Here is an 18,511-nt window from a genome sequence, read left to right as displayed (position 1 = left end):
AGTGGAGGTGATGGAATTCCAGCAGAGCTATTTAAAATCCTAAAAGATGGTGCTATCAAAGTGCTGCACTCAATATGTCAGCAAATTTGGAAAACCTGGCAGTAGTCATGGAACTGGAAAAGATAAATCCTCATCCCAATTCCCAAGAAGGGCAGTATTAAAGAATATTCAAACCACTGGACAATTGCACTCATCTCCCATGCTAGTAAGGTTATATTCAAAATCCTTCATGCTAGGCTTCAGCATTGCATAAACTGAGAATGTCCAGATATTCAAACTGGGTTAATTTTTTTTCACCATATATTTAAGGTTTCTTTATTTAAAAACACATAGGGGAGGCATAAGAAGATATACTTTGAATCTAGGCTTGCAGATTACACCTTTTCTTTAATAGCCTGATTTGCTGAAATAAATATATGATAAACTGTTGAAAAATGATGGCTGTTTTTTCAGTAGTTACTGAGTTTTACGGTTTCCCTGGTAGCTCAGATGGTAAATAATCTGCCTGCAATTCAGGAGACCCAGGTTTTATCCCTGGGTGGGGAAAGATTCCATGGAAAAGGAAATGGCTATGCACTCCAGTATTTTTGTCTGGAGAATTCTATGGACAGAGGAGCCTGGTGGGCTGCAGTCCATGGAGTCACACAGAGTTGGACATGACTGAGCAACCAACACTTTTACTTTTTCACTAAGTTTTAAATTCTAAGACAGATATTAACACCACATATACATACATACACATATGTATATATATGATATTAAAATAACAATTGATTCAGATATATATATTCATTAAAATAGTAATTGATTAAAATAACAGTAGCTTAGACTCATTAAAACAATTTTCTTGTTAAGTAATTATGTTTCTTCCCTCACACAATTCATTTCTCACCTAGATTTTTCCAAAGAAGGCTATGTTATTGTCACAAACCCTTCTGTTATTAGAACTTAGGAGGTCATTTCTTATAGAGCAAAATGTCTGGTACTTACATGGAGATTTCCAAAGATTTAGCACCTTTATTAGTTCTTAAGATCTACTATGATATCATTGCACAGAAAGTCAACTTCTAGTCAAAAATTTTAAAATAATCTGACTTTGGATGTCCAGAACTTTAGTTATCTCTTAATTGCTGTAACTATGGATTTCTTTTACTCCTCTCTTGAAAATACATATCAATAAAACCAGAAAGCAACAATCATTCATTGGCAAGTAAATAGCTGCCACATTGTATATGTTTTATTTAGAAACCAATGTTTTGGTCATTAAATGGAGGCAAAATGATTTGTAAATACTAAGTGCCCTGCAAACAGGCATTAGCATCTATGAATTTTGCATGCCACTTGGACTAGGCTGTTAATCAAGCTGGATTTAGAAAAAGCAAAGGAACCAGAGATCAAATTGCCAACATTCATTGGAACATAAAGAAAGCAAGGGAATTCCAGAAAGACATCTACCTCTCTTTCATTGACTACACTAAAGCCTTTGTCTGTGTGGATCATAACAAACTGTGGAAAACACTTAAAGAGATAGGAATACCAGAACATCTTACCTGTCTCCTGAGAAACCTGTATTTATGGGTCAAGAAGCAACAGTTAGAACCTTGTATGGAGCAACTGACTGGTTCAGAAATAAGAAAGTAGTACGACAGTGCTGTTTATTGTCACCCTGTTTATTTAACTTATATGCAGAGTGCATCTTGCAAAATGCCTGGATGAATGAGACACAAGATGGAATCAAGATTGCTTGGAGAAATACCAACAACCTCAGATATGTGGACGATACCACTTTAATGTCAGAAAATGAAAAGGAACTAAAGAACCTCTTGATGAGGATGAAGGAGAAGAGTGAAAAAGCCAGCTTAAAACTCAATATTAAAAAAAACCAAGATCACGAGTGGAGAAGGAAATGGCAACCCACTCCAGTATTCTTGCCTGGAGAACTCCATGGACAAAGGAGCCTGGTGGGATACAGTCCGTGGGGTCACAAAGAGTTGAATACAACTAAGAGACTAACACTGAAGATCATGGCATATAGTCCCATCACTTCATGGCAAATAGAAGGGGAAAGAGTAGAAGCAGTGCCAGGTATCCTGTTCCTGGGCTCTAAAATCACTGCGGATGATGAGTGTAGCGATGAAATTAAAAGATGATTGATTCTTGGGAGAAAAGCTATGACAAAACTAGACAGTATGTTAAAAGTAAAGACATCACTTTGCCAACAAAGGTCCGTATAATCCAGGCAATAGTCTTTCCAGCAGTCATATATGAATGTAAGAGCTGGACCATAAAGAAAGCAGATCATTGAAGAATTAATGGTATTGAATTGTGTGTTGGAGAAGACTCTTGAGAGTCGCTTGGACAAAAAGGAGAAGAAACCAGTCAATCCTAAAGAAAATCAACCCTGAATACTCATTGGAAAGACTGATGCTGAAGCTGAAACTCCAATACTTTGGCCATGTGATGTGAAAAGCCAACTCTTTGGAAAAGACTTTGATGCTGGGAAAGATTGAAGGTGGGAGAAGAGGATGGCAGAGGATGATATGGTTGGATGGCATCACCAATTCAATGGACATGAATTTGAGCAACCTCCAAGAGATGGTGAGGGACAGGTAAGCTTGGCATGCAGCAGTCCATGCAGTTGTGAAGAGTCAGACATGACTTGGCAAATGAATAGCAACACAGAATTAAATCATCTGCAAATTGGAATACTTTCCAATTCTATTGCCTAGGACTTATAGAACTGTGAGTGGTAAGTGAGTGAACCCTTATATTATTCCTGATCTTAAAGAAAAAGCTTTCAAACTTTCAACATTGAGTATGATGTTAGCTGTGGACTTACCATATATGATCTTTATTATGCTGAAACAGGCTTCCCTGGTAGTTCGCTGGTAACCAATCCACCTGCAATACAGGAAAAGACCCCAACTCAATCCCTGGGTTGGGAAGATCCCCTGGAAAAGGGATAGGCTACCCAGTCCAGTATTCAGTGGCTCAGATGGTAAAGACTCTGCCTGCAATGTGGGAGACCTGGGTTCAATCCCTGGGTTGGGAAGATCCCCTGGAGGAGGACCTGGCAAACTACTCCAGTATTCTTGCCTGGAGAATTCCCATGGACAGAGGGGCCTGACAGGCTACAGTCCATAGGGTTTCAAAGAGTCGGAAATGACTGAGTGACTAAGCACAGCACAGCATGCTGAGATATTTTCCTTCTATACCTAATTTGTTAAAAAGTTTTATCATGGACAGATGTTGAATTCTATCAAATGCTTTTTCTGTATCTATTGAGATTGTCATATGATTTATCATTTCATTTTATTAATGTGATGTGTCACACTGATTGATGTACCTATGTTGAATTATCCCTTGCATCCCAAAGCCAAATTCCATTTCGTCATGGTTTTAATGTGCTGCTGAATTTGATTCACCAGCGTTTTATTGAGAATTTTTTCACCTATAGGTATCAAGGATATTGGTTTTAGTTTTTTCTTCTGGTAGCACATCCAAAATCTGACTTTGGTACCAGGGTAATGCTGGCCTCATAAAATGAGTATGGGAGTTTTCCTTCACCTTTGATTTTTTGGAAGAGTTTGAGAAGGTTTGGCATTATTTGTTCTTCAGGTATTTGATAAGATTCACCAGTGAAGCCATCTGATCTTGGGTGTTTCTTAGCTGGGAGATTTTTGATTACTCATTCAATCTCCTGACTAGTAATTGGTCTATTTTGATTTTCCATTTCTTCCTGATTCAGTCTTGGTTGTTTGTGTATTTCTAATTACTTTTCCATTTCTTGTAGGTTGTCCAGTTTTTAGCATGTAGTTGATGGTAGTGGCAAGGGTTAATTTTGAACATTCACTTACCATACTCTTGGCTTCTAAGAAAATGCTAAAATTATCCAAGTCTGAAGAAATGAACAGATGAAAATATCCAAAAATTAACAGGATGAAAAAAAAGTCAGCAAAACATCAGAAAAAATATTAATATAGGATAATAGAGACAGTTTTCTAAAATTACAAATAACTTTTCTCTGCCACCTCTAGGTGATATTCTGATTGATGTCTTGCTTCTTGCAGTTCCAGATGGGCACTAGATGGACATGTCAATGGCACCATCCCAGATGACTTCATCCTTTTGGGTTTTTCAGATAGCCCCAGCCTTGAAATGACCCTTTTTGTGACTGTGTCTATCTCTTACATGGTCACCCTAGTGGGCAACACCACAATCATACTTCTGTTCCACCTAGACCCCCACCTCCACACCCCCATGTACTTCTTCCTCACCAACCTGTCCATCCTGGACCTCTGTTTCACCACCAGCTGCATTCCCCAGATGCTAGTCCATCTCGGGGGCCCAGACAAGACCATCAGCTACCTGGGGTGTGCAGTCCAGCTCTATATCTTCTTGGGACTGGGAGCTGCAGAGTGTGTGCTGCTGCTGGTCATGGCCTTCGACAGATACGTGGCAGTGTGCCGACCCCTATACTATACAGTCATCATGCAGCCTCACGTGTGTCACAAGCTAGCATTCTTGGTCTGGGCAAGTGGGATATTTGGCACCTTGGTGCAGTCACCCACCACCATGAAGCTCCCCTTCTGCCATCATCACCGGGTGGACGACTTTGTCTGTGAAGTCCCTGCACTGATCCGTCTGGCCTGTGGGGACACACACTCCAATGAGCTCCAGATTTCTGTTATTGGCTCTGTCTTCCTGATGGTGCCACTCCTGCTCATCCTTATCTCCTATGGTCACATTACCCAGACAGTGCTGGCCATCCAGTCCCATGAAGGGAGGAGGAAGGCCTTCCAAACCTGTTCTTCTCACCTGGTTGTTGTTTTTCTCTTCTACTGCACTGTCAGTGCGGTTTACATCCAGCCCCGAAGCCATTTTTCCCAGAAGGGAGGAAAGTTTCTAACTCTTTTCTACACTGTGGTGACCCCCACTCTCAACCCTCTCATCTATACCTTGAGGAACAAGGACATGAAGGGGGCTCTCAAGAGGCTATTTTGGAAAGACAGAACATCCAATGTGCAGTAAGGAAATCAGCTCAGATTCAGGAGCTAATTTGTCAGCCTTTGTCCAGTTGCTCACAGCATTAAACATGTGGTATTTCTTTTGTGGGGACTCTCAATTATCAACACAAATGTGAAAGGTCAAAAGCATGATTTGTCCAGACAGAATATCTGTCAATAGTAAAATTTGATGCATCCTGCAATGTTGTTCTTAAATTTAAATGGAAGTGCAACATTGTTCCCATCATGTTACCAGCACATAATAGACACCATATATTTTATTTTTTTCCATTTTTATTGGAGTATAGTTGCTTTACAATGTTGTGTTAGTTTCTGCCATACAACAAAGTGAATCAGTTATACATAGACATATACCCCTCATTTTTAGTTTTCCTTCCCACTAGTTTGACTAACAATAGTTGATATTTGGAGCCTGATGGAAGTTTGGAGGGAAGGCCTTCTCCCCTAAGCTAAATGAGGGAATGTAAAATCTTATAACATACGTGAATGGGTGCATCAGTCCTTTGATAATCATTGAGGTGGCTATCCAATTCTTTGAAAAAGAAGAAAAAAAAACTGTCCTTATTTTACAAATCCAGTCTTTATAGGACCAAAGGTATGGCTTCAAAAATAATCCAAAGCCCATCAATCCTTTTACAACTCCCCAAATCTTCCCTATTTATCTTAAGAGGGTTCTAAGCATTAAACAAAAGGGAAACAAAGTCAACCAAGAAGAAACTTGCCTGTACTTTTAAGATGTGAATGTCCTACCTGGTCTTCCCAGGAACTTTTATTTCCAACACCTTTTCAAGACAAATTTTGAAAAGCAAGCCAAATAATTTAGGCCTTGACTTTTCAAGGATAAATAGAAATCCTGAGTCTTTTCTGTTGTTGTTTAATTGCTAAGTCGTGTCCAACTCTTGTGACCCTGGGGACTGTAGCCCACCAGGCTCCTCTGTCTATGGGATTTCCCAGGCAAAAATACCGGAGTGGGTTGCTATTTCCTCCTCCAAAGCATCTTCCTGACCCAGAGATCAAACCCACCTCTCCTGCACTGGCAGGTGGATTCTTTACCACTGCACCATCAGGTAAGCCCGTCTTTTCTGTAAATATTAGTAAAAAGATTTAGCCGTCTAGACAAATGAGTTTGATTTGTTCCATCTGCCAGAAGCCTAATTGCAATCCAACAGTTTGTAACTGATGAGTTTTATGATATTGTACCTGACTCAAGGCTGAAATTTTGTAATGGGAACTATGAGACCTCTGTATGTGTGTGATTGTTAAGAATTTGTATATGTTACAGCTGCATGGTATTGCCAAAAATTGATTCAAGAGAGTTCTATTTAATTGGCTTAAAGGAAATTGAATGCTTATACAAATACTCAGAAACAGAAAATAATCCAACCAGAATAAATTTCAGTTTCATGTCATCTGGAAAATATTCAGTACTAAATATGAGTTTAGTACTGAAGGTGGCTTAAGCTTGTTGGATTAATATAGACATGTCTTTAGAGTCATCAATGTTAAGTACAGAACTTCTGTTGTACCTACATTTACTAGAGATCAAATAAAACCTTATTCTGTTACAAATTTGTCAACAGGAAAGGTGAACTTAATGTGGAAAAAACTTTTAAAGAAAGTAGAATGTGTGTTTTCAGTAAAGAAGATATAAGGAATGGAATTGTATTTTATTAAGGGAGAAGAATGTAACTCTGTCTTAAAGCTGACTATCTCTGAATAGAAAAAAATTAAGTGATGTATATAGAAAATGATGGGAAGGTTTTTGGAAAGTAGACCCTGAGAAAAATGTTTTGTGCATTGTTAAGATTGACTGAGTTTAGAATAAATTTAATTGAGTAATGAATTTTAAAAGTAAGCTGATGTAAGACTTGAATGGACTTCTCTGGGGGCTCAGACAGTAAAGAATCTGCCTGCAAATGCAGGAGACCAGGGTTCAATCCCTGGGTCTTGAAGATCCCCTGGAGAAGGAAACAGCAACCCACTCCAATATTCTTGAATGTGGCTTTTCTCTCTGTTAAGAAGACAGGAGGGAGGTGAAAGGGGGGACCGGGATGGGGAATACATGTGAATCCATGGCTGATTCATTTCAGTGTATGACAAAGACCACTGCAATGATGTGAAGTAATTAGCCTCCAACTAATAAAAATAAATGGAAAAAAAAAAAAGAAGAAGACAGGAGACCCAGGTTTGATCCCTAGATCAGGAGGATACCCTGAAAAAGGGAATGACTACCTACTCCAGTATTCTTGCCTGGAGAATTCCATGGACAGAGAAGCCTGGTGGGCTGCAGTCCATGAGGTCACAAAGAGTCAGTTAGCAATTGAGCATGCACACATACATACATTGTGAAACAATCAACTCAATCAAGCTAATTAACATATCCATTATCTCACATAGTTGCACTTTTCCTTTTGTGTATATGTGCCTATTTGTGTGAGATGAGAACATTTAAAACCTACCCCCTTAGCAAACTTCAAGGATATAATTCAGTATTATTAACTATAGTCACATTGTTGTACATTTAGCTTTGCTTTTAAAATGTGTCTTCATTACATTTGAGATTTATTTGTATCATATAAGGCAGAAATACAATGTTTCTATGTACATGGCTGCTTGTCCCATTCAGGTTCATTGACTAGTCTTTCCTTTTCTCAACATTTTTGGTATCGTAAATCATATTTCCATGCATGCCTATGCTTGTGCATGAATTATCTCCTGTCTATACTACCTCAATCAGTTATTAAGCTCTAGTGTGGCAAGTTCTCCTACGTTGTTGAGTTTCTTCCGGATATGCTTTGATTCTTATTTTTCCTATTCATTTAAACACTATCTTGCTCAATTCTGTGGAAATCTCTGTCAGTATGTTAATGACAATTGGATTGAATTTTAGTTTGAGGGGAGGGATAATCAGCAGTGAATGCTGCTGAATCTTCACATCCATAAACATGACATATCTCTCAATCTCTCCATTCATTCAGGTCTTCTTTGGTATGCTTTTTATACAATTTTCAAAAAATTTATTCCAGGTGAATATTGACTGAAAGAAAAATATACAAGTTAAATTTTATTCAAGATCTTACTGAGGACTTTAGTCCAGGAGATAGCCTCTCAGATACCTCTGAGGAACTGCTCCAAAGAAGTAGGGTAAGAAGTCAGTATACATGAGACTTGGTTGGGGGGCAGTATCTGAGCCTCTCAGATACCTCTGAGGAACTGCTCCAAAGAGGTAGCGGTAGAAGCCAGTATACATGAGATAAATCCAAGAAAAATTCTTAAAACTGAAGGCCTTAGGGAATGAGGATAGCTAAGAATACATCTTGGTAAAGATTATTGCTAGTCACGAAGAAAAAATATCTCAAGTTAACGTTTACTGTGCTTTTTTATGTAAGGTAAGATGAAAGAAACTGGGTTTATTAAAATTCTTCCTGAGATACATCTATCTAAGAAACATGTTTGCCCACAACACAAAGCATCTTGTAGTCATCTCTAATTTCCTCTGTCTGAAGCACAGAGTGCACTTTTGGTCAATGACCACAGTGGATGAATCTTTGTAGACTTGGATGGTGACAAAAATTATCTTTGCTCTTCTTTTGCCTGTACACTTAATAACTTTTATTGCTATGATTAATAGGACTCTGTTATATTTTAAGTTGCAGGTGTTTAGAAATACTGTTTTTTTAATTATTTAAACTTTTTATTTGGAAATAACATATGCACATAAAAGATACATGAATAAGGACAATTTAAAGGATAATTTAATAACTCTCCCACCCCAACATCTACCCATTATTAACACTGACATTGACATTCTTGAAGAATATAGTCTCCTTTCCGTTTTCATAGAACTTCCTCATTTGGAGTTTGGGTGGTGTTTGCTAATTAAATTTTGGGTTCTCAACCAGAAACACACAATAGTAATATCAGTTTCTCCTCAAGTCATTTTACCTGAAAGAAGGCATCCATCTGCCCTCCTTGATATTTTTTATTAGATGGTCAGGGTACTGTCTAGTTTCTGCTTTTTATATAGTTAGTATTTTTCTTTTGCAACTGATTAGCCAATGTAAAAAGATAATTTCAGACTACATAAGAATCCTGCAATTTTCTATTAGGTTTTAGCACCCATTGATGCTTCATGCCTGACCCAATTTTTACTATGATGATTGGAAAGAATGATTTCTTTTCAACTGCTTGTTTTGATGTTTGCATATTGATTTTCTATCCATCATCTTTACTTATTGTTTAGTTCTCCTTGTGAGGAAAACTTCATGGATTTTTCCAAATTAATAGTTATACTGTGGAGTCTTTATTCAGATATTTCTCTTGACCTTTGAGAGGTAAACTCTTAATTCAATTTTGAGAGCCTAGTGCACAGAAATTTTTCTATCTTTCCAGCTTAGCTGTGTGTTTCTAATTATATTTTATCCTGAATGTCAAGGTATTTTTAGCAGATAGGCAGTCTGCAATACCTCACTTTACTAAGATGCAAAAATACAAATATTGAGACTAGAGTTACTCAAAAGTGTTGGTCCTACAGAAGACAAAGACAAAGACTTTGCATCAGAATATAAATTACATACTCCTTCCCTATTGAAAGAGTCTTACCATGAAAAAAAGTTAACCCATCTAAAAAAGCAGTTTTGATCCCTGGGTCTGAAAGATCCCCTGGAGAAGGGAATGGCAACCCACTCCAGTAGTGTTGCCTGGAGAATTCCACGGACAGAGGAGCCTGGAAAACTATACTCCATGGGGTTGCAAAGAGTTGGACATGATTGAGTGACTAACTTTCATCTTTTCAGAAATCCATAGGCTACACTTTGACAAGCAAGGTCTAGATGACTCACTTGAAAAAAGAAGTAGTATTTCTATCTTGAACAATTCCCTGTGGTTCAAGAGTTTCTCCATGTGTGGAAAAGTAATTAATCAATACATATTAATGAGTTAATGCTATGTGAAGTGTGATGGATGAAATGTTCTTGTGATGGGATAAATCCAAGACAAATTCTTAAAACTGAAGGCAAAATGCATTTTCTACATAATACTTCTATTTATGAATATAGGCTCCATCTACTTTAAAATTTTCCTTTGCATGATTTTCAACCTCCTGTCTTACCAGAACTGAAATTTCAACCATCAGAGTTAGAAGGATTTTTTCCTTATTCATTAAAATTGAATCATTTGGCAAAGAGATTTTTTTAATACATGAAGCAATTTAATTTATCTTTAGTAGTTTAGATAAATAAGTAAAAGTCTTTCTAGGCATCCTCTCTTAAAACCAAGGAAAGGAAACAATTTAACTCAATAAATACAATAAAGTTTTTTTCTATTTTCAAAATTTCCAACCAGCTACAATACAATAAACATCAATTATCTTATTAGAATATATAACTGTTCAAAAATTAAAAATAAATAAGTTGCTGCTACAAAATTGCAGCATAATATATAGTTAACTCATTCTGTTATGGTCAATTAAGAGAAAGATGGCAGGAAAGATGATATAGTCAAAGAAGAAAAGTGGGGAGAGGTACAAAGGAAAGGAGAGTTAGAGTAAAAAGAGAAAAAGAAGGAAAAAGTGTTTTCCTGAATGAGTTAGATACGTGAGGTCACCAAAAGGAACACATTCTCTGACTAAGGCACTGTGGTAAGAACTGTTTCATTTGATGATTTTATCGCACTGGTGTCTTCAACCTAGGGGTAAAGGAGATTCTCACATTCACCAGGCAGAAGGACCATCAGCAAGTTTTCGCTCTTCCTCACTGGACCAGAAGAATTGCAGAGAGGTGATCTTAATGCTGAAGGAGGAATGCTCACTACAACTTGTCCACACCCGAAAGGCAGAGTGCTTCCACCACTACCGAGAAGGCTCAAAGACAATGGTTAATTCAGGCTTTTCTTCTTGAAGTGTTTCTAGGGCACGTTTTGTATCATAGTTGAAATACATCTCACACAACCTATAAAAGCAAAAAGAGAGCCTTGGATTACACTCTTCAAATGAACACTTTCAGAGTTTTTGGCTTTAAAAATCTCGTCTCCTCTCTTAACCTCACACTTCTCAGCTTTCCAGTGCTGCACATCATGCCTATTGTGGTTTCTGTTACATTTTTAACCTTCAAGTTTAGAAATATTTAAACATGCAAATATAAAGAGAATAGTATAGTTAATCCTGCCATCTAGCTTTGACAGTTTACAACTCATGGCCAGCCTTGTTTCAGCTATTACCCACCCAACTCCTCACATCAGTGGATTATTGTAAGCACAGCAGTTCAAACGTCTATAAATATATCAATATGTGAAATGAAAAAACTTTTAAAAGAGAATTACAATGCAATTATCACACCCAAAAAAAGTTAACAATAACTTTCACATATTAATATATGTCCAATCAGTGTTTCAATTTCCTCAACAATCTGGTAAAATTTTTATACTATGTTCATTTAATCCGGAGCCATATAAAGTCCACACATTGAGAATTCCCTGATGATCCAGTGGTTAATTTGGTGCTTTCACTCCTGTGGTCTAGGTTCAATTCCTTGTCAGGGAAACAAGTTCCCATGAGCCATAGCCCACCCCTCCACTACGCCAAAAAAAAATCCACATATTGTAATTGCTTGGTATGCCTATCAATGATATGAGTTCTTCCTCCATCTCTTTTTTTTTTTTTTAAATCTCCCTTACAACTTAAGTAAGAAATTACGCTATTTGTCCTGTATCATTTCTAATAATCTTGATTTGGGTGTGCTATGGATGGTTTATGTTCCTTCAAAATTCATATGTTAAAGCCCTAACCCTCACTATGATGGTATTTGGAAATGGAGCCTTCAGGATGTAATGAGGGTTAGATGAGTTCATGGGGATGAGTCCTTAAGATGGGCTTAGTGTCCTTATAAGAAAAGATACCATGGCACGTACTCTCTCTCTGTCTCTGTCTGTCTGTCTTTCTCTCTGTGTACCACATGAGGACACAACAAGCCCAGAAGAAAGCTCTCACCAGAAACCAAATCAGCCAGCACCGTGATCGTGGATGTTCCGCCCTCCAGAACTATGAGAAATGAGTGACTATGATTTGTTTAAGGCATATAGACTATTCTATTTTGTTATGGCAGCCTGAGTTCACAAGGCAGATTGACTGCATCCATGGATTCCCCAGTCTGTGTCGAGCTTGTCCCTCATCTCCAGAGTGTCTTAAAGATATAGATAATAAGTAAGCAAGAAAATGATGTAGCTTATATGATGGTGTTCAACACAGTGGAGGAAAATAAGCAGAGAAGAGAAAAGGCATTGCTGGGTTGCTATTTTCAGTAGGATGGTTACAGTCAGACTCACAGAAAAGACCTCTGAGCAAAGAATTTAAGGATGCACAGGAATAAGACATATGGACATCAGAGTGTAAGAAGTCCCAGGTAGAGGGAACAGCAAGTATATAGTTTCAGAGGTGACAGTGTTTTTTGAAACAGCAAAGAGAATAGTGTGAATGGAGAAGGAACTAGGGTTAGAAGATGACTGCAGAAATAGCAGGATTACGTGGGGCCTTAGATGCTGCCATGAGTTTATGGCTCTTGCTTTGTGAAACAAGCATGTTAGTAGGAGTGATATGCTCTGACTCACGTTTTAGCTATACCCTCCATCTGCAGTGGTAGATGCAGAATAGCCTATCAGAATGTCACCAGGACAGTCCAGACAAGAGGTGACAATGGCTTGAACCAGGAAAGGAGCTGTGAAGCTGGCAAAAAGTGGTCAATGAGTGGGCATGCTGTGAAAACAGAGTTAAAAGGACATGCCATTGGACTGGATATGCACATAAAGAAAAAGTATCAAAGACAACACCAGGCTTTCTGCACCTGAACAGTTCAGACTGAGTTACCATTGACTGAGGTAGGTAAGAAACGGATTTTACACAGAGGGTAACAGCACAGGTTTGGGTTTGGACGTGTCAAGTTTGGGTGGCTTATTAGGTATATAAGCAGAAAGGTGAGACAAGCATTTAGACATGGAATTCAGGGAGATATGAACTGCAGGGAGGGGTACAGCGTGTATGTGATAAAACCAGAAGACTAGATGATTTTTTTTTTTTTTTTTAAAGCAGAAAGTGTAGAGAAGAAAAATTAACTCAGAGATTGAGTTCTGGGTATTCAGCATGCAAAGGTCAAGATGATGAAGAGAAACCAGAGGAGACTAAGCAGAAATAGCCAATGTAATAGGAGAAAATTCAGAGTAGAGTATGTTGTCCCTAAAACCAAGTGAAGGAAATCTTTAGTGAAGGATGTGATTACCAATGCTAGCAGAAGTCATGAAACTATCTAGGAAGCTCTTACTAGAGAGGTAATCAATGAGTGGCTTAGCAGTATCATTGATGATAGAAGGGAGCAGACGGTCCCAACACCCTGAATATAGGCCAAATTTTATGAATTTACGATCTTGATGTTTCTGGAGCACTTTTCACCTAGAAATTCTCAGAAACAAGATGCACAACACCCTACTATGCAAGGACTTTTACAATAGACAGGTCTACTTTTACAAAGTATAATACCTTGTAGAGAAATATAATTCTATTTAGCTACTTTCATTGGGAATTGTGTTTTTTTCAAGAATATGGATGGAAAGTATTTTCACACCCAACTGAAACTTCATTATTCTAAACATCTGGACGAAGTTGAATATGTAGTTCACGACTCACATACAGTATATATTAAAAAAAAAAAAAAAAAGCTGCAGTTGGACAAGGCTCAACCTTTAGACTGAGCGACTAAACTGAACTGAACTGAACAACCTTACCCAGAGTGTGAATGAAGCCATCCTGGATTTTGGAAACTGCAAAAATTTTCTTTAGCACTGTGAGCCGTGCCATACAAATCTCTTCAGGGCACACTTACCTCAGGCTTTTCAGGAGGCAGCCCTGCTGTTTGAGCACTTCACAGAGAAGCATGACCCCCAGATCTCCCAAGTCGTTGTTGCCTAGACTCAGCTTTCGCAGGCTCTGGTTAGAAGTTAGAAGTGTGGAAAGATCCCAGCAGCAGTGTGATGTGAGGCTGCAGTTATCTAACCTGCAAGAAAGAAGGTGACTTTTAAAAAATGTCTCCTTAATTATCCTACACAGGTCTCCCAGGTCTCTGTCTGTAATATTTCAAATGTAGGAAAAGCTCAGAATTAACAAGCTTTGAACTGCTTTATGTGCCAAGAGTTATTCTTTCCTCTTCAAATGAGAGTACTTTTTCCAATCTACTGGATTGTGCAGATCAAATTAGTAAGAGCAGTTTGTGAAACAGTTCTTTCCAAATTCTGTGTCTCCCCACAAATTTTCCTAAGACAAAAGTACGTACCAACCCCAAGGAACTCTAGTATTTACCTTTATACTATCTAAAAGTACAACTTCTCCCAGTCTCATAATCCTGTGATAAACCAAACCCTAGGAAGACACTATCACTTCTCAGATACAGATTCATCATTCTCCCAAACTACCTCGTTCCCTGGGGCCACTATGCATTCCCATCACCGTAATAAGCTAAGAGACTTACTCCAACACCTGAAGCTTGCAGTCGTGGTGCAAGAGTCCCTTACAGAGTAGCTTGACCCCCATGTCTCCAAGAGCATTGCCCTGTAGGTAAAGGTGGGTGAGATTCGGATTTGTACTGAGCACTGAGGATAGAGCTGGACAACAACCTGATGTAAGGCCAGAATTCACCAACCTGTGGAAGGAATAAGGAAAAGAAAATTCAATGTGGGGCAGGGAGGATAAATCAGGAACTTAGGATGAACATACACACACTACTATGTATAACATGATAACCAACAAGGAGTACATAGCACAAGGAATTCTACGCAATATTCTGTGAAAACCTATATGAGAAAAGAATCTAAAAAAGAATGAATATATGTACATGTATAACTGAATCACTTTGTTGTACACCTGAAGCTAGCACATTGTAAATCAACTGTACTCCAATAAAACTAAAATAAATTTAAAAAAAAAAAAAGAGAGTCCTCAATGCCCAACCTTTCTTGGACATCACACAGCTGTCTCAACATAGGAACTTCATCTTATCTGAAAAGTTTCATCCCTCAACTTACAGGCCAGAAGCCAGCATCTTGAATATAATCTGTAGACAGTATGACTCCCTATCTCTGGCCTCATAAAAGCTACAGATGATGTCTAAGCAGATGCTTTCCTGGGGTCAGTAGAAGAGACAGCAAAAGCAAACTGATCCACATTACCTCCACATTTCTCCTTCTTCCTACATATATTCCCTCTGGCTCTACATGTTCCTCACAAGAACTTCTTCAAGAAAGACATCCCAGATTATTTCTTACTATTAATACTAATTCTCATTATTTTTATATTAACTGCAGAGACTACCTTATTTGATTTTTCTATCAACTGGGCAAGGGGACAGTGTAGCTCTAACTATTGAATATTTTTTTACAGAGGAGAAAGCTAAAGCTCGTCAAATCATGTTCCCCTTAAGGTCAAAGAGCAAGTATTTGGAAGAGAAGGAACCTATACTAGCACCTTCTAGAGTCATCCCCTGCTCTGTTGCCCCTTCTATCTACCTCATACTATGTTCTGCACTATAAAGCGTTTCTCAGAGCATAAAGCCTCTTTTTACATTATACTCAGTAAAATTAAGACTGTTGATGTACTCTCAGGTTGGGCATACACCATACATTTGTGAAACATATACCATACGTTTGTGAAAAAGCATTTCACAAGCTGCTCAACTTTGTAACTAGATAATACTATAATATAGCATTATCACCCAACAACAGCATGAGAGCTCTGAAAAGAGAGCTGTGTCACTCCTGAAAAGAAGCTCAGAGGGTGGTATACAGTATACAGAAAGTCACAATGTAAGACCTTGAACAAAGCCTTGATTTAAGAGTATCTCATGCAGGCACATTCCTTTCTGCCATAACCCTTAACAATGATATGTTTTTAAATTCTAAGGTGTCTTGGAATCAGGAAAAATAGAAGGAAGTCACTCAGATAGTATAGCGTGAACAGATGACCCAAAGGAAACAGAAGCACTTACCCACCCACTGGTCTCCATCTTCCTAGTCAAGGATGAATCACAACAAAAGACTGAGCAAGCAAGACAAAGAGGGAAATGAAGCCCGAGAGGGACGAGCAAAAGAAACTGAGTGGTTTATAGCAAGCTCTTATCTCCAGCGAAGAAGAATTTTATCAGAGGGTCTTCAGTGAACATGCAGAAGAGTTTTTCAGGACTCTTGGCTGTTAGAATGAATATTTGTAGTCCCCTACCGCCAAATTTCATACGTTGAAATCTTAACTCCCAATGTGATGGTATTAGAATGTGGGGCCTTTGAGATGTGATTAGGTCTTGAGGGTGGAGTCCTCATGATGGGAATAGCACCCTTACAAAAGAGACCCCAGAGATTTGCTTTGCTCCTATTACCATGTGAAAACACAACAAGAATGGCTATATGCAAGGTAGGAACAGAGTTCTTATCAGGAACCAGGTAATCTACAGGCCTAACCCTAACCTTGGATTTCCAACAACCAGAACAGTGAGAAATAAATATTTGTTGTTTGAGACACCCAGTCTGTAGTATTTTTGTTATTACAGTCCAAATGGACTAAGATACTGGCAAAAATGCCAGAAGCCTAGAGATAGTCATCAAAAAGGAAAGTAAGACTGTTTTGACAGTTACAGAATAGTAATCTTCACCACTGTTTCCAAAATAAAAGGGTTGGAAGGTATTATACAACAGATGTCTGAGGAGAAGTACACAATGAAGTGGCAGCAATTACCAACAGATAGGGTGGTTTTTGTCAAGAATAAGTTACATCAGGCTTATCAAAGTATTGTTAACCACTGAGATTGACTGATGGGTACACAGAGCATGTATTGAAATGTTTAGAAAATCAAACCACCATGCCCTATCAAACAATCTATTAGGTTAGAGGAATGTAACCAACATCATATATCTTGGCTTCACCCAATCCATTCAACTCAGATCTACATTTACATTTACTGAACGTAGATATTTCACCATGTATTATATGGTGATTGACTTTTTAAAAATTACTAATGAGTTTGTGATTTATGTCACAAAAATGTCTCACAAAGAAAACTGAGGAAGAAGGTTTAACATCTACTGATTATCTACTAAGCACCTGGCTCCATGATGATAAATTTAAATAGGATTATTTCATTAAAGTATTACAAAACCAAGATGCAGGTGTTATTTTTAGCTTTATTTTTAAATAGAAAAACTAAGAATCAGAGAAATTAACTGAAGAATAAGGTGTGTTCTAGGTGGATGGTGGAAATGGGAGAGTAAGGGTAACCCTTCAGGCAAAAGGAAAATGCTACACAAGGGTGAGGAAGAGTGGAAGAGTGACCAGGTTCTTAGAATTAAAAATTAATTTAGTATGACTCAAAACAGAGTGAAGGGCCTGGTAGGCAAGAGGGAGGAGCAGTGATCTATGGCTGATCAGGTATAGCCTTATGTGCCAAGCTAAGATATATTAAATTTACTCAGACTTCAAAGAAGAACTTCTGAAGGTTTTTTGAGCAAAAGTCCAATATTAAACAATTTACACTTTAGAAGATTCCCTGTAGTGTTACGTAAAAGAAAGATGAAAGACAGCAGGGATTGAAAGTAAAAACAAAATAAAAATGATCCTCTGTTTACTTGTCAGCCCCCTGGAAAGTCCCACTTTTCAACAACATGGAATAGAGAGGGCAAGAAGAGGGCAAAGGAGAAGGATGAGAAGTAAGTTACAAGAAATAAAGATTTACAAATGCTTAGTATGTGATGCTGATGTAACACTGTGGAGGGGGCAGGGGCAATATGCGGTCAGAAAGAAAGGTCTAAAGTTCAAGATAAGGAAATTTGACTGTATCTAACAAAATATAAAATGCCTAAGTTTTGTCTTATTAATTTTACTTATAGGTTTCTGTCTCAAAAGAAAAGAAATATGCTTATATAAAGTATATATAAATATGCTGTTTTCAGAGTTACTTGTAACAGTAAAAAAGAAACTCATTCAATACTACATCATTCAATGAGCAGCTAACTACATTACTGTAATGAATACTACAGAGCATTACCAAAATCTGTAGATTTGTATATAGCAACATGGCAATGTGTCCACAATAAACGAAAAAAGCCAATCATGGAAAAGTATCCACATAATGATTCCTGTTTGGACAGACATAGTGTTATGGGTTGAATCATGTCCCCCAAAATTTCATATGTTGAAGTCTTATCCCCCAGTACTTCAGAATGTGATCTTATTTTAAAATAGGGTTATTGAAGATGTAACTAGTTAAGATGAGGTGATTAAAGTAAGCTCTAGTCCAATAAGACTGATATCATTATAAAAGGGGGATATTCAAACAGAGATAGACACACATCAGCACAGTTAGAATACCATGTGCTGAAAAAACTATGATTGAAATGATGTACCTACAAGTCAAGGAATGTCAAAGATTGCCAGTAAACAATGAGAAACTGGAAGAGAAGTA

The 18,511-nt window shown here is 37.9% G+C and overlaps 2 protein-coding genes across 4 annotated transcripts in view; one reads left to right on the top strand and one right to left on the bottom strand.

The window, feature by feature from the left end:
- Positions 1-4,101: 4,101 nt before the first annotated feature.
- Positions 4,102-5,031, top strand: LOC110143976 (olfactory receptor 2H2-like). Its single transcript, XM_020903752.2, has one exon. It carries the CDS (start codon positions 4,159-4,161, stop codon positions 5,029-5,031), a length of 873 nt encoding a protein of 290 aa, XP_020759411.2. The 5' UTR covers positions 4,102-4,158.
- Positions 5,032-10,289: 5,258 nt separating this feature from the next.
- Positions 10,290-18,511, bottom strand: part of NLRP3 (NLR family pyrin domain containing 3) — a 47,286-nt gene continuing 39,064 nt past the window's right edge. For all 3 annotated transcript variants that reach the window (XM_070465210.1, XM_070465212.1, XM_070465211.1), the window contains 3 exons: positions 14,537-14,707; positions 13,895-14,065; positions 10,290-10,975 (listed from right to left, as the gene is read on the bottom strand). In XM_070465210.1, the coding sequence (XP_070321311.1) occupies positions 10,876-10,975; positions 13,895-14,065; positions 14,537-14,707 (442 nt within the window). In that variant the 3' untranslated portion in view covers positions 10,290-10,875. The remainder of the gene's footprint in view (positions 10,976-13,894; positions 14,066-14,536; positions 14,708-18,511) is intronic.

Source organism: Odocoileus virginianus, chromosome 3, assembly GCF_023699985.2.
Source record: "Odocoileus virginianus isolate 20LAN1187 ecotype Illinois chromosome 3, Ovbor_1.2, whole genome shotgun sequence".
In the NCBI taxonomy this organism is placed as follows: domain Eukaryota; kingdom Metazoa; phylum Chordata; class Mammalia; order Artiodactyla; family Cervidae; genus Odocoileus; species Odocoileus virginianus.
This window is presented reverse-complemented; position numbering and strand designations above follow the sequence as displayed.

What these genes read in the sequence shown, in the direction of transcription:
- LOC110143976 (XM_020903752.2), top strand. Translation starts at nt 4,159, where the DNA reads ATGACCCTTTTTGTGACTGTGTCTATCTCTTACATGGTCACCCTAGTG.